Consider the following 15,583-nt stretch of genomic DNA (forward strand, 5'->3'; position numbering starts at 1 on the left):
TACTTCCTCTGGCCAGTACCATTCTCCACTCTTCTACTCCGTTTTCAGTTGTATGCTTTTCCAACACGGAGTTCATTGAATCAGCACTACTCTCGCTCCCCGGGTCCGACGCATCGCTTATTGCGTTTTTTTCGTTTTTGGCTTGCGACTCAGTCCTCCCATTATCACCGTCCTTATTAGAATTAGATAATGAGTTGTTCATCTTCGTCGTATGACCACCTGTCCGACAGGGAGGGCTCAGCGGTTCAGTATTATGTACGGGGAAAGAACCGTCCTCCACTGCAGCGTCCCTTACTGTGGTAATGCCATCAATACTTCCCGAGTGGTCCGGTATCGGGAAGGCTTCGTTCGAATTTATCCCATGGCTGCAAACCGTCCAATAGGCACGGTCCGAATAATGCCGTGAATTAGGGGGTTGGCAGTTCTTGGTCACCGACATTCCGCCGCCCTCCTATGAGGCGAAACGGCGTAGTCCTAAACCGTTGCGCTTCATAGTCGGGCGCTATTGTGTTCGGCTAAGCCCTCACACAAACGACAAGGTGCCTACCTTAGTGAGGGATATTAGAAGCATACTTCCAAACCCTTTTCCCATATAAAGCCATGTAATTCATGCGAAAAATTTACAATTTCATCAACACAAATTGTTTTTTATTGGAATACATTTTACATCTGTGCCGAAATCCTGTTTCTATATTGCATTTGTGAAATATGTAACAATAAGAGAAAACGGCAGCTGAATGTATCAAAGAAAGTTAAAAAGTATGCTGCTTTCCTATAGCCACCACCCCTTGATAGGGGAGGAAGGAAAGGAGATGACCTTACTTAGCTATGAACTTTAAGAGGTTAATGATTTTGTATTCATTGGTGTTTCTAAATGCTTTCAGTTACCACTCACAAGAAAAATCTGATGAAATAATGAAAACTGTGACCCGAAAAGTCACCCACATCAACCGGAGTAAATTCCTATACACAGAGTAACTTGTAGTTTTTCAATTACTTTCGCAATTCCTTTGCGGAATGGAATGGAAAATTCGAAAGAATTTTTTCCATTCCTTGTAATGTAATTGGAAAATTTTCAATTACAATTGAAATTCCTTTCGAGAGTACTGGGGCAGAAATTACATTTGAGCAAAGTATTTTTTTTTTAATTACATTTTTTGTACTTGAGCTTCAAAAAACGAAAGTACTTTTGGTATTTTTTTTTTGAAGAATTGAAATGTAATCAATTCCATTGCTGTGGAGGAAAGAAATTGATTACTTTTTCCAATTACTGAGGAATGTAATCGGTAATGTAATGGAATTGAATTTACCCAGCTCTGGCTGCAATAAATAGACCTTCGATATTATCCATAGCTTAGTTCGGCAATGTGCACTCCACGTTTATATGTACGTTCGTTCCTCATAAAAATGTTTACAGTGGATATGTTAAAATTCAAAATATCAAAGTTCAACCAAATTATGTTTAAAAAGACAAGTTTTCCTTTGTTCTTGTCCATTTATATAAAGAAAGTACTTAAGAAATTTTTATCTTCTTTTTTAATTTTTTTTTTTTCAGAATGGCGTCCACCAGCAAGGAAGCAGCAAAAAAAGCCGAGCTCGGCTAAACAAATGAAGGCGATGGTCGACAGTATCATCGATACTGAGGGATTAACATAAGGAAGATGTCAGTGACTCCATGGAAAAATGACGAATGGAAGAACTGGAAAAAAATGGCGGAGAAGCTCAACGTTGCATAGTTTCAAACATATAATACGTTTTGTCTGTTTCTCTTCCGATATTGTGGTGATTAGTTTCCCGTTCAACTTTTCCTCCAGATGTTCAGCGACATCGATGGTAAAATCTGGATCCACCCCATGGTGCAACTATATGGTTGGCTCATCTGTACAAAAACAAAATATGTTAGTTCAGATTGTCAAAACCTGCGTGTTGGTGTTGGTGCGAATGGTATGGAATGAAAACATAAAACTTAGCAGTTTTTGTAAGTTGTAAGGAAATGTTGCCAATGTGTTGGTTTCATTTCGAGTTTGCCATCTCCTTTTGACAATCCCATCGGCCATGTAATGAAATAAATAAAATGAACTGATGAGATGAGCCAACCATATAATTGAGCCATGATCCACCCGGTTCAATTTTCGAAACTCGCTAGCCGCTAACTCAAAAGTGTCATCAATATCTTTTAGCATCTGCGTTCTCAGTTCGTGGAAAAGTTTTTGTACGATTAAAGCCCAATGAAGAGCCTAAATTGATAGCTAGCAAAGAGGAAGTGGATTCTCTTTTGAGCACCGTAGATGGAAAAGGAGCAGCTGATTAATATGACCATACTTTTAGTTATATTTCTTTGTTCTTTTGCATTAGGAATATTTATTAATATGTTTAAGTTTTTATTTTATTCTTTAACCACTTTTCATATGTACTCTCCTGTTGACCCTTCTCTGTTATGCACTCTAGTATGTTGGCAATTTGAAACGCACACTTGTGGATTTATTTATGAAGGTAAATAGCTCAGCTGTTGGCTCTAATGAATGCAACAATAAGATAGTACTGAAGATTTTGAGTGATTGTCATCCTGGATTTCAGGTTTGTCATTTTAACTCGAGAAGTTTAAATCAAACAAAACTTGATTACTTAAATCACGTTTTTAGCTCTGCGTGTATTGATGTCTTGTGTATTACTGAAACTTGGTTTCAGAATGATATGGCTGATTATAATTACCAATTTCTTGATTACGGTATTGTAAGGAATGACAGACAGCAAGACAAGCGCGGTGGTGGTATTGCGATCTATTATAAAAAGGCATTGCAGGGAAGAGTAATTGACAGGTCGGATCAACTTGATCCTGTGGAGTTTTTGATGTTTGAGTTCTTCAATAATTTTGAGCGTTGCCTTGTTGTATGTGTATATAATCCGAAAAAGTCATATGATTTGGGTAACTTTTTTAAGAGTTTCGATAAATATAGTGCAATTTATGAACACATACTCTTGTGTGGAGACTTAAATATTGATTTGCTTGTGGAAAACGATCGGTCCAAACATTTTGTTGATAGCATTTCAGGCGTAGGATTGGAAGTTGTAAATAAACTTGCTACTCGTTTCGGACCCCATTGCAAACCTAGTTTACTTGATGTATTTTGTGTGGCTGACATGGGCAATGTCTTACATTTTGATCAGCTTTCTCTGGGAGGTATTAGCGACCATGACTTAATTTTTTTGAGTTATAATGTAGTTTTGCAATCTACGAATACTATCTCCATTAGCAACCAGTACGTTCGTGATTTCAGTAGAATCAATATCAGAGCTTTAGCTGCTGAAGCATCTTCACTTCCTTGGAATGACAGTTGGTTTGAAGCAGACATAAATAAAAAAGTTGAAAATTTTTCCAATTTGGTTAACTACCTATTTGATAAATATGTCCCACTTAAGAAAATTAGAGTGAACAAAAATAAGCAACCATGGTTCAGTCGAGATGTACTTCAGGCAATAAAAGCAAGAAATAAAAGCTATTCACTTTGGAGGAAATCTCCTTGTGAAGAAAACTGGCAGGCTTATAAGATATTGCGAAACAGAGCTACCAAAATTACTAGGGATGCCAAAAGGGGTTATTTCCGAAGCAAACTTGATCTATGTCTACCACCAAAGATTCTCTGGAATAATCTAAAACAACTTGGTATTAAGAATGATTTAAAATCGGAATGCTCGATTGAGGCTGATGTAATGAATGATTTCTTTGCTACCAAGTTACCGAATGAGAGTGAGTCAAATATTTCCAGCGACGATTCTTTGCTTGATTGGTGCAGTAAATTTAACTTTTCTAATATTACTGAATCTGAAACAATACAATCCATATTTTCAATAAAATCAAATGCAACAGGGGAAGATAAAATAAGTCTAAGATTTATTAAACTTATATTACCATATGTGATTGCGCCATTAACGCATATTTTAAATTTTGCTTTAACATCTCTAAGTTTTCCTGATGCTTGGAAGGTGGCTAATATTATACCTATTCCAAAAAAGGTTAATGCTTCCCAACCATGTGATTTTCGGCCAATAAGTATTCTTCCCTGCTTATCAAAAGTGATGGAAAAGCTCTTATCGAACCAGATTAGGAAATATCTGACTGAAGAAAATTTGCTTTCGGTAAATCAATCAGGTTATCGCATTGGACATAGTTGCTCAACCGCTATGCTCAAGGTTTTAGAAGACATACGACCAAAATTTGACAATGGCGAACTCACAATTCTTACGTTATTGGACTTCTCTAAGGCATTCGACACGGTCTGCCACAGAATTCTCCTGCATAAGCTAAAAAAATATTTTGGATTCAGTAGCGATGCTGTGAAGCTGCTTGAGAGCTATTTGACAAACAGGTACCAACGGGTAATATGTGGGGATCGTGGATCCAGGTTATTACCAGTAAAATCTGGGGTTCCACAGGGTTCTATTCTTGGTCCAATTTTATTTAGTTTGTACATTAATGACATAGAAAAATGCTGTCGTAAAGTATCCATTCACCTCTACGCGGATGATGCTCAGATATACCTTTCTGCCCCTCTTGGCTTAATAGAGGATTTAGTTTGCCGATTAAATGAAGATTTAGAAGCTATATTTCAATGGTCTAAAAAGAACAAGCTACACCTTAATGCATCCAAAACACAGGCGATCGCTATTTCACATTTTTCCTACAATCTGAATGGCATTTCTCCGCTAGTTATAAATGGAAGTGTTGTGAAATATGAGAAGAATGTCAAAACTCTTGGATTTATCTTAAATAAGCACCTAACTTGTGTTGATCATGTGAATTCCTCAATTAGTAGGTTATATTATATGTTAAGGCATTTATGGAAAACGGCTTATTTTATTCGAGAAGATATAAAACTTAAACTTGTCAAAAGTCTATTAATACCAATAATATCTTACCATGAATTGATATATGGTTGCCTGGATAAAGCTTCCATGAACAAATATCAACTACTGATTAATAATTGTGCCAGATATATCTATCTTAAACGGAAATATGATCATATTTCGAACTTCTCAAAAACTATTCTTGAATGCAGTTTATCAGCATTCTTTGACCGTCGTTTACTAATATTTATACATAAGATTATCTTTTCTCGTACGCCGGAATGCCTTTTTGTAAAACTTACTTTCGCACAATCATCCCGTACTTGCAATCTAATTGTACCGTATTTTAAGTATTCAGTAACATCGAGAATGTTTTTCGTTAGGGCTGTGCAGTTGTGGAATGCTTTGCCTAATAAAGTAAAATTAGAATCAAATCCTAAGTGCTTCAAATTAGCTGTACATCGCACCCTTTGTTCTTGAACATTCTTTTGTATTTTACTTTTTCTTTTTCTTTTTTACTTACCTCCATGGAACATATGCTGTATGGTTTGAATGTTACTTCTATTTTTGTTTCTAGCTTTTAAACTTACTTTGTACTAGTAATAAGAATAATAGCAAATATGGCACTGTAAAAGACTATGTCTTATATGTGTATTTTAAATAAATAAATAAATAAATAAATCGTTGTATAGCACAACTCTTTCAAAAAAAAAATATCCCTGAGCAAACGCCGGTCTATCATTCTTGTATTATTTGCAGTTGCATACCGCAACAAACTCAAATGCCATTTTCTTAAAAAAAAGCACAAAATTTATTTCTAAATAATAATAATTTCGGTATTTAACTCACCTTTCTCGAAAGATAAAAATATCAACAAAGATCACAATAAATTGCCAATTGTCAAATGGACAACGATTTATCGAGCTTAGGTTTGACAAAAGTTAGCGAACAGCAGTTGTTAAACGAATATACCGCTGTCAAATGTTGGCAAAGAAAAAATCGTTTTAAAACGAACGAAACAAGTTCAACATTAAGAACATTCGTTGACAAAAGTCTGTTAAGTACTTTTTTTCTTACCTCGCGACCAATGGGCTTGTTTTAAGAACAGTTTTTCCAAGCACACCGTTCGTATTTTGTGACCAGTTTGGTATTGATGTGTGAACCTTGTGTGCTCATTTCGAGCACTACATGGGCTTGATTTAAGATTTTTCGTTCTCACGCTTCGAGAATGATTTGTGGTCGATTTAACAGTTTTCGGTCTCAATTCAAGAACGTTTGTGCTTGGTCATTGGTGGGCAGGTAATTTTTTTAATCATCACAAATTTATTTATTTATTTTTTATTAATAATAATTGTTTTGCCATTAATAAAAAATTTTAATAACAAAAAAACTATTGTGACGAGCATTAGCAACACTAAGGGATACAATCATCTCTAAGCCGATGCTAAGCAGTCACTTGAATGCACATCATTAAATCAATCATTATGTCTACCTATATGTCCATACGAGCAGCGGAGAAGAGACGCACAAACATATGCATACATCTTATCTGAGATGCTCCCAAAAGTATGCAATTATAATTGTGCTCACATATACACGCACATATGAGAAGCTATAAACGTAGTCATTTTATAGCTGATAACCAACTAGTAAATTCTAGAAATGGAAGCGCCTAGATGTATGCGAACGAGAAATCACAGAGTATAAAAGGCAGCAACCGTAGAGGCACGACAATCAGTTTGATTTAAGACGCTATCTGGCGAGCAATAGGAGTGTTATTTTGAAAGTAGTCTAATAAAGGCCATTTTGCATTATCGAATATTGGAGTTATTTATTCAACAGTTTAGTGATTCGAACGTTAGCAGAAGGTTGCAAATAAGAAGAATTGCAGTAAATTCGTTACACTATTATAAAAATCCAAAGATTAGAAAAAACGCATAATATGCATCTTATTGAGAAATTCTTGTTATTTGGTGATGCAATCTAAACCATTTCATAACAAGTTTAAGAATTACCTTTGCATATGTAAATGGAACTGAACGAAAAATAAGAGTTACCAAAATAGAAGATAAAAAAGCTATTTTAAAAAACTTCAGACTTTGACGGTGATCGAACTCGCGCCACACGATCACAACAACATCATAGCCGCTGGGCCACTACAACTGCTTGATAGTTTGTGCCAAATGTTGTATTTAACATTGTAGTGCACACGAATTGTCCCGTTTATTTTTTCTTGAACTTAATTTAAGAACATCGGTCTCATTAATAGAAGATTTGTTCATATTTTAAGACCAGCCGTTCTCTTTTCAAGAACATGGTTGTCAGTTCATGAACAAGGCTAGTTTTTTGAGGTCGTTCGTTTTTCAAGAACAAAAAAGTAAGAATATGAAAAGCTTGAACTGAGGCCGGTGGTGCTGCATTTTAGAACGGCGTTTTTCTCGAGTGTAGCGACCTCCGAAATGGATGTGTCAACATAACAATAGTTGTTGTTTTTATAGTTTTATAGGTTCTATTCAAATCTTAAATTCTGGAAAAGAATATTTATAGCCGTTTTCTTATTTAAACTTTAAGACTAATCCATCCAAAAATAAATTTTTTAGGGTTACATGAGAACAAAACATTTAAAATATATTTTCAAACCGTAAAATTAAAATAATATCTCAGTTCTTTGCCTTCGCTTACCTTCATGACTCCGTTTATGCTGATTCAGCACATATTTGAGAGCAAATCCTTTACCACAAATATCGCAAACATTTGGCTTCTCATTCGAGTGTGTCTTCATATGCCAACTCATGTCTTGAGCTCGTTTAAAACGCTTCGCACACGCTTCCACTGGACATTTATGCGGTCGTCCAATACTCGAATGCACCGCTGAATGTCGATCCAATGCCGATTTCATATTAAAGCGTTGACCACATAAATCACATTGAAATATACCGCTATAATGCTTTTGACGTTTATTACGTACGACTCGTTTATTATTCGCTATCAATAATACTGAAGATTTTGGTTTTTCCATATGTTTACTTCGAATGTGTTCACTTAATTCGAGTCCATTTTCGTAATGTTCACGACAAAGCATACATTCGGTGCGTTCGATTGTAGTGAGATTTTCCAAATGATTATCCAGCATATGTATTCGCTTTTCCAAATATGACGCAAAAACTGATATTTTTGAGTTAAAAAATTGTTTTTTTATTTTTAATTATTGCAAATAAATCGACTGGAACATTACCTATTTCCTTTGCTTATTCAAAAAGCGCCCTATCACAGCAAACTCTTCAAAAAGCTCTCAGAGTTTAACGTAGAATTTTTTTGAATGACGCGCTATCCAAAAATTTGTTTCAAAATTGTTCAATTCAGTATATTTTCAACCAAGATTTGGCGTCTTCGCAGCAAATTTCGAGATATTCGTTTTTGGACAAAATACTTAGGAAGGGTGTTCTTTAAACTCGTTTAACGACAGGGCGTTTTCGAATTAGCAATAAAGATAGGATGATATTCCACTGAGACGTGGACAGTTTTATAGTAAGTATAAATGCAATTCAGAAAACTAAAAATTTATGAATGCAAATGATTAGCAGGCTTTTGTGATATACTTCAATTATTTGATTTCAATTCAAGAAGCCTTGAACAAATGAATCGAATATTTAGGAAAATAAAATAATGTTATTCTTGGCGGAACGATATAAGGTGGCAGCATGGTTACATACCTACAAACATATATAAAATTCTATGTACTTTGTTTTTGTAAATTCGAAGGACAAATGTCAAAGTCGTACTGCGCCGGAAGTTGATGTATCAAATAAAATAAAAAAAGTTTATAATCAGCTGTCCCATGCTGCCACCTTGTATCGTTCCGCCATGCTGTTATTAGAACAAATCGTATAATTAATAATCGTAATAATTAAAATCGATTCAAAATATTTTGTGAAACCCGGAACAGGGCTGTCTATTATGATTTTATAAGACAAAAAAGGAATTTCATGATATCATTAACTCCCAAAAAACTTAAAATATTATTTTCTAATATCATGGCGGCCACCGTGGTGTGATGGTAGCGTGCTCCGCAAAGCAACATCAAAATTTTAGAAATAAGGTTTCTAATTTAGAAGAAAATTTTTCTAAGCGGGGTGTTTGGCAAGCGCTCCGGGTGTGATTCTGCCATGAAAAGCGCTCAGTGAAAACTCATCTGCCTTGCAGATGCCGTTCGGAGTCGGCATGAAACATGTAGGTCCCGTCCGGCCAACTTGTAGGGAAAATCAAGAGGAGCACGACGCAAATTGGAAGAGAAGCTCGGCCTTAGATCTCTTCGGAGGTTATCGCGCCTTACATTTATTTATTTTTTTTTAATATCATTTACGGCAAAATAGGATGCGGTCGACGTGGATGAGGACCCCTGCGAGGAGAAAGTAGAAACGACATAAAACTCATGCTTAGACGTTGACGCCATGAAGGGCAAGGAAGAAGTATTTGGACCTACACTCGAAAAGTTCAGTTTCCACGTTGAAAAACTTCTTAAGTGTTGATCGAATTCGACGCGATTCGAAAAATAGTTATCCCGAAGTACCAGGCTTCAGCTCAAAAAAGATGCATCAAGCTGCTTGACTGTCCTGCACCCAAAATCCAACATTTGCCAACGCTAAAACTACATCGTCAAAAATATCTAAAATAAATACATAAATAAAATAAAAAGACATACTTTTACATAGCTGCTGCCTGATATGAAAATGTAGTGAAACTTGAGCAAAAAATCTGGGACAGACTCCTGCAGGAATAATAAGTTAAGGAGGGAACTCTTCTCATTATTAGATGGATAGGAATAATACGAGCACGATTTCCCTGACTTTCCATCACCGGCAAAAGAGCGTTGACTAACTCCAGTACAAAAATATTTTCAAAAGAGTGCATGTCTCTATGTTGGAAATTAAGTTTGCAAAGGCCAATCCACAAAAAGGCGACTCCTGCTTAACTTTACATATTAAGTTTTATTTAACATACCAAGGACTAAAGCCAATATTTTACACAAAGTTTAGAACAAGAGAATCTATACGCAGCATATTTCGTCAACCTTAAAGCGGTTTTTTTAGGAATTTGAGTTCCTCGAAAAGCTTATAAGGCTTTGCCAAATGACAACACCATCTCCTCCGTAAGGATAACGCAATGACCTTTCAGAATCCCCCGACATCAAAAAAGGCTTTAGTAAAGGTGTTTTTATCATGCCATTTACCCTGATGGTGAAAAATATGACTTGAGGGATCTTGACCGCGATGGTACAATCTATTGGCTTAAGACCAGTTTTCTCTATTTGTAAAAGGCTTTGCCTGTTTTGATCCAGCATTAACAGCCTAGAAAACAAACTGAGAATCATTCTTGCCAACATGGGTTTCTTTGAGATGAGTAGGCATTCGAAAAAAAACACTTCTTTCTTTAAGCTACAGAGGATACGACAGAAAAGTTCACTGGAAGACTCATGATCATTACCGTCAAAGTTTAATGATGAGTTATATGAGATTATAACAGATATGAACATAATAGGTGCGAGAAGAATCGATTCGACGATGGCAAGAACAGTGGAGCAACAACACCGTAGGAAAGTGGACTAAAAAACTAATCCCTGAACCATTGATGCAGGTTGCAGCGACCTCACGAAGAGGTAGACTTTTACCTGATTCTGTTTTTAACCGGACACAGTTACTTCCGCAAATATCTGAACATAATGGGCATTACGCCACCTGCCTGTACTGTGGGAAAATAGACGATGAGCGTCACACCTTCTTCGAATGCAGGCAATTCTCCGACCATGAAGAGATACTTGGAGGCCTATCTGCGGGTAATGTTATCAATAACACGACCTGGCGAAGCGCCAATAAGTAATGGACGATTATTCAGAAGCCTAGGAGTTTATGCATTTCTTTGTACTACATGCATCCTGATTTCAGCTGTCGTACAGTATAATTAACCTTTGGCAATACCCCTAGGCGTATGAGTAACATCATTATGCTTAATTCTTCACAATCATTGGTTGCAGCACAGATTTAACTGAAAATATTTATATTTCGCTGAAAGTGTCATTCATCATTAAACAAAGCCATATACATACATACATATTAGAACACCCACAGAAATAAAGTGCTAATTTTCTTCGCTTCCCACGCATTTTCTGAAATAATGAGGATACAAAATAAGCTGTAAAAAAATTTGGCCATCTGTAATGAAAAATTCCATGGAAATTTGACCTAAAGGCTAAAAATGCACTAAAAAATAGTATATGTCTTTATTGGCTAATATCCCGTAAACCAGTAATTTTAGGAGAAATAATGGCATAAGTTCTTTTATTTAGATTGGAGTGGGGAGTAAATTGCCCATATAAATGTTGTACTTGCGAATGTCCTTCAAGGACTTTTAATAAGTGGAAGTTAATTTTTTAATCAGAATACAGAATCAGATTACATATTAATATTAATTTCTAAAATGTAGTTAGCAGATAAAATCTGAGCAGCCAATTAAGCAAACATTTTAAAATATGTAAATATTGTAATAAACCAATCGTCTACAAAAATGTTTGCAAAACACTATTGAGCAAATGATTTAAGTAATCGAACAGCGATTAAAAAGGTGAACGAGGACGTCAACTATCGTAAACTTTTTTATCAAACATTCGTCACTTGTATGAATTCACAATGGGCATATTTAATGATTTCGGAAAAAAACTTTTCGACAATTTCAAAAAGGTTCAAAAGGCTGTACTCAAAGTGAAGTTAAAATTTGTGAAAGATAGTTTGTATTTTTAAACAAAACACTACTGCGGACTTATTCAGTCTATGTGAGGTCCTCATGGACCGGCCAGTTCAACCTTACCAAAATTTGCGAAAGCAACTTGTTTTTGTTGTTCATGGTCCTTTGCAAAACATAGACTGGGTACGTTTGGGTAAAAAGTACCATTGAGGTACAGGCACGACTATCTCGGCAACATTAAATCAGACCACATTGAACGTCCTTCAATATACCACACCCACTTCGTAGTTCCATGAGGAACTTGGGTTGCCCAGAGCCTCGCCTGCTAAATATTTGTATGATATATACATATTTGTAAAATGAATCCTCTCGGGCAGGTGAGGCTGCACTTATCAACCCCTTGAATTCTTTTACAAGTCCATTTCGATCATAGAAGGTAGAAGTGTGGAAAGGAGTAGAACGTTTTAAGGAAACTGATTTTATCTGAGAGATCTGAGTCTTTTCAAACATGCTCGGTTGTATCCAGGAGCTGTTTCCATGCGAACACATTGAACCGAGTCCTTCCAGTATGGGCACAATTAAGCAAAAGACCATATAAATTTCTGATTCGGAAACTCAAACAGAAAGCCCTTTCGAAACCAGTTCTCGAAAGGAGAAAATAGGAAACATGAAAGCAAGGAGAGTAGTTCTGGAATTGGGATGATAATTGATGTAGAAAGGCATATGTCTTGGCGAAATATATATTAAAAAATGGCTAAAACGGTTATGTAAGCAGATATGTTTTATTTTTAGACAACTGTAACTTGTGTGTTTGGTTTTATTGAAACAAGTACGGTTGGCTTTTGAAGTTCTAATATTGTTATCTATGTAGTCATAAATGATGCTGTCATACAATGTAAAATGTTACATGCACCACATAGGGTTAATTCATTTGTTTACATTTGTTTGACATAATAGTCGCTTACAAGAGAATTATATTCAACTGTCAATCCAGAGATGTATCTGGATTCCAACCATGATTGTTGGCAGCAGGTGCCCTATTCAGTAACTATGAGTTTTGAAATGTACATTTTTCTTTCATACAAATTCTATGAAGAAAAAGTGTACATTTTAAAACTCACAGTTACTGAATAGGACCCCAGGTCTTCGATACTCCCGAATTCAAAAATCTGTTCGGGTTGCTTTTACGAAGCATTGAAAAAGGGGAATAAATCAATCCCTTTCTGCGTGTAGTAGATAAGTACCTTATGTAGTATATTAGTAGTGATAGTTGTTTTGTAAATGCCACTAGGTCTTGGAGAAATTATAAAATTTTAACTAAATATTTCAGGAAAAAAGAGGAAAAAGTGCTGAATTTCTCAGTACTTCAAGTTCAGACTTCTTCTGCGTGAATCGTTTGCCAATCGTATTTGCCAAGTTTTATAGTTTACTTACGAAACCATTGAAAATAATCTTACAACAAAAAGACATGACAAGCATTCAGACTATTTTTTTTTTTTTTGAACTTAATAGAAATGCTGCTAGGTTGAATCCACGATCGCGGCCCGAATATTCCAAATATGTACAACGATTGCACAATTACTTAAATGAAAAATTTTCCTTAACATTGTTTACAATATTTTGTCTATCGGGTAAACCTCTTGTAATTGAATCATGCGTTCCGACAATTCTATAGACAAAGGAGAAAGGAGAAAAGGATTGGAGAATGGGAGGTCCAAAGGGAAGTTGAGATGCAGATGGATATTAAAAAATCTAGGGTGTGAGAGTCCCTATTAAATACATATCCGAATGTCATCAGGGATCTCTGTTAGTAAAAAAATTAAAACAAATTTTTAAGGACATCAACATACTTAAGCCAATTGCACTAACTTACATGCAAACAACATGCAACGAATATCTAAAATCTATGCAAATAGGGTAAAATGATAATTAGAATTTATGAATAAGAAAAAATTACTTTTACCATTAAATTTTTTTAAGCGTTTTCTAAATATATTCTCACTGCTATGCATTTGAAAAATGTGTGTATCCGATGATGTGATGATATATATTGTAGAGATTGTAGTACGTACATACAAAATGTTGTAAACGATAAATGATTTTGAGAAAGATGTTTTTTTTTTTTGTATGAATGAGCGTATGAAATGCATGTAGTTCTTGTTTTAAATGAATTTCGAAAGTCGGGTAAAGCTCTGCTTACCCTCGGTACAATGACCACATTTATATGGTTTTTCGCCGCCATGTTGTCGATACAAATGCCAACGTAAAGTTTTCAAGTGAATAAAAGCTGGAAAGAAGTTTTTATAACAAAATATTTACATATGTACTAAGTTACAAGGTTATGGTTTCATATGTTTTATTAAAAACTATCTAATTGCACGCAACCTTATCCGTACCACCTGTAACAAGTAAGGAAGGCTAAGTTCGGGTGTAACCGAATATTACATACTCAGTTGAGAGCTATGGAGACAAAATAAGGAAAATCACCATGTAGGAAAATGAACCTAGGGTAACCCTGGAATGTGGTTGTATGACATGTGTATCAAATGGAAGGTATTAAAGAGTATTTTAAGAGAGAGTAGGCCATAGTTCTATGGATGGACGCCATTTAGGGATATCGCCATAAAGGTGGACCAGGGGTGACTCTAGAATATGTTTGTACGATATGGGTATCAAATGAAAGCTGTTAATGAGTATTTTGAAAAGCAGTGATCCTTAGTTCCATAGGTGGACGCCGTTTCGAGATATCGCCATAAAGATGGACCAGGGGTGTCTCTAGTTGTACGATATGGGAATCAAATGAAAGGTGTTACTGAGCATTTTAAGAGGGAGTGGGCATTAGGTCTATAGGTGCACGCCTTTTCGAAATGTCGCCATTAGGGTGGGCCAGGGGTGACTCTAGAATGTGTTTGTATGATATGGGTATCAAATGAAAGATGGTAATGAGTTTTTTAAAAGGGAGTAATCCTTAGTTCTATAGGTGGACGCCTTTTCGAGATATCGCCATAAAGGTGGACCAAGGGTGACTCTAGAATGTTTGTACGATATGGGTATCAAACGAAAGGTGCTACTGAGCATTTTAAGAGGAAGTGGGCATTAGGTCTATAGGTGGACGCCTTTTCGAGGTATCGTCATTAGGGTGGGCCAGGGGTGACTCTAGAATGTGTTTGTACGATATGGGTATCAAACGAAAGGTGTTACTGATCATTTTAAGAGGGAGTGGGCATTAGGTCTATAGGTGGACGCCTTTTCGAGATATCGCCATTAGGGTGGGCCAGGGGTGACTCTAGAATGTTTGTACGATATGGGTATCAAACGAAAGGTGTTACTGATCATTTTAATAGGGAGTGGGCATTAGGTCTATAGGTGGACTCCTTTTCGAGATATCGCCATTAGGGTGGGCCAGGGGTGACTCTAGAATGTTTTTGTACGATATGGGTATCAAATGAAAGGTGGTAATGAGTATTTTAAAAGGGAGTAATCCTTAGTTCTATAGGTGGACGCCTTTTCGAGATATCGCCATAAAGGTGGACCAAGGGTGACTCTAGAATGTTTGTACGATATGGATATCAACCGAAAGGTGTTACTGAGCATTTTAAGAGGGAGTGGGCATTAGGTCTATAGGTGGACGCCTTTTCGAGATATCGCCATTAGGGTGGGCCAGGGTGACTCTAGAATGTTTGTACGATATGGGTATCAAACGAAAGGTGTTACTGAGCATTTTAAGAGGGAGTGGGCATTAGGTCTATAGGTGGACGCCTTTTCGAGATATCGCCATTAGGGTGGGCCAGGGTGACTCTAGAATGTGTTTGTACGATATGGGTATCAAATGTAAGGTGGTAATGAGTATTTTAAAAGGGAGTAATCCTTAGTTCTATAGGTGGACGCCTTTTCGAGATATCGCCATAAAGGTGGACCAAGGGTTACTGAGCATTTTAAGAGGGAGTGGGCATTAGGTCTATATGTGGACGCCTTTTCGAGATATCGCCATTAGGGTGGG

At 36.2% G+C, this 15,583-nt stretch overlaps 1 protein-coding gene across 2 annotated transcripts in view; it reads right to left on the reverse strand.

The window, feature by feature from the left end:
- LOC137236474 (zinc finger protein ZFP2) overlaps window positions 1-15,583 on the reverse strand; it is a 69,294-nt gene that overhangs the window by 29,361 nt on the left and 24,350 nt on the right. For both annotated transcript variants that reach the window (XM_067759114.1, XM_067759115.1), the window contains exons 3-4: window positions 13,784-13,870; window positions 7,528-8,010 (exon numbers count right to left, since the gene is read on the reverse strand). In XM_067759114.1, the coding sequence (XP_067615215.1) occupies window positions 7,528-8,010; window positions 13,784-13,870 (570 nt within the window). The remainder of the gene's footprint in view (window positions 1-7,527; window positions 8,011-13,783; window positions 13,871-15,583) is intronic.

The sequence above is a fragment of the Eurosta solidaginis genome, chromosome 1 (genome assembly GCF_040869045.1).
Source record: "Eurosta solidaginis isolate ZX-2024a chromosome 1, ASM4086904v1, whole genome shotgun sequence".
In the NCBI taxonomy this organism is placed as follows: domain Eukaryota; kingdom Metazoa; phylum Arthropoda; class Insecta; order Diptera; family Tephritidae; genus Eurosta; species Eurosta solidaginis.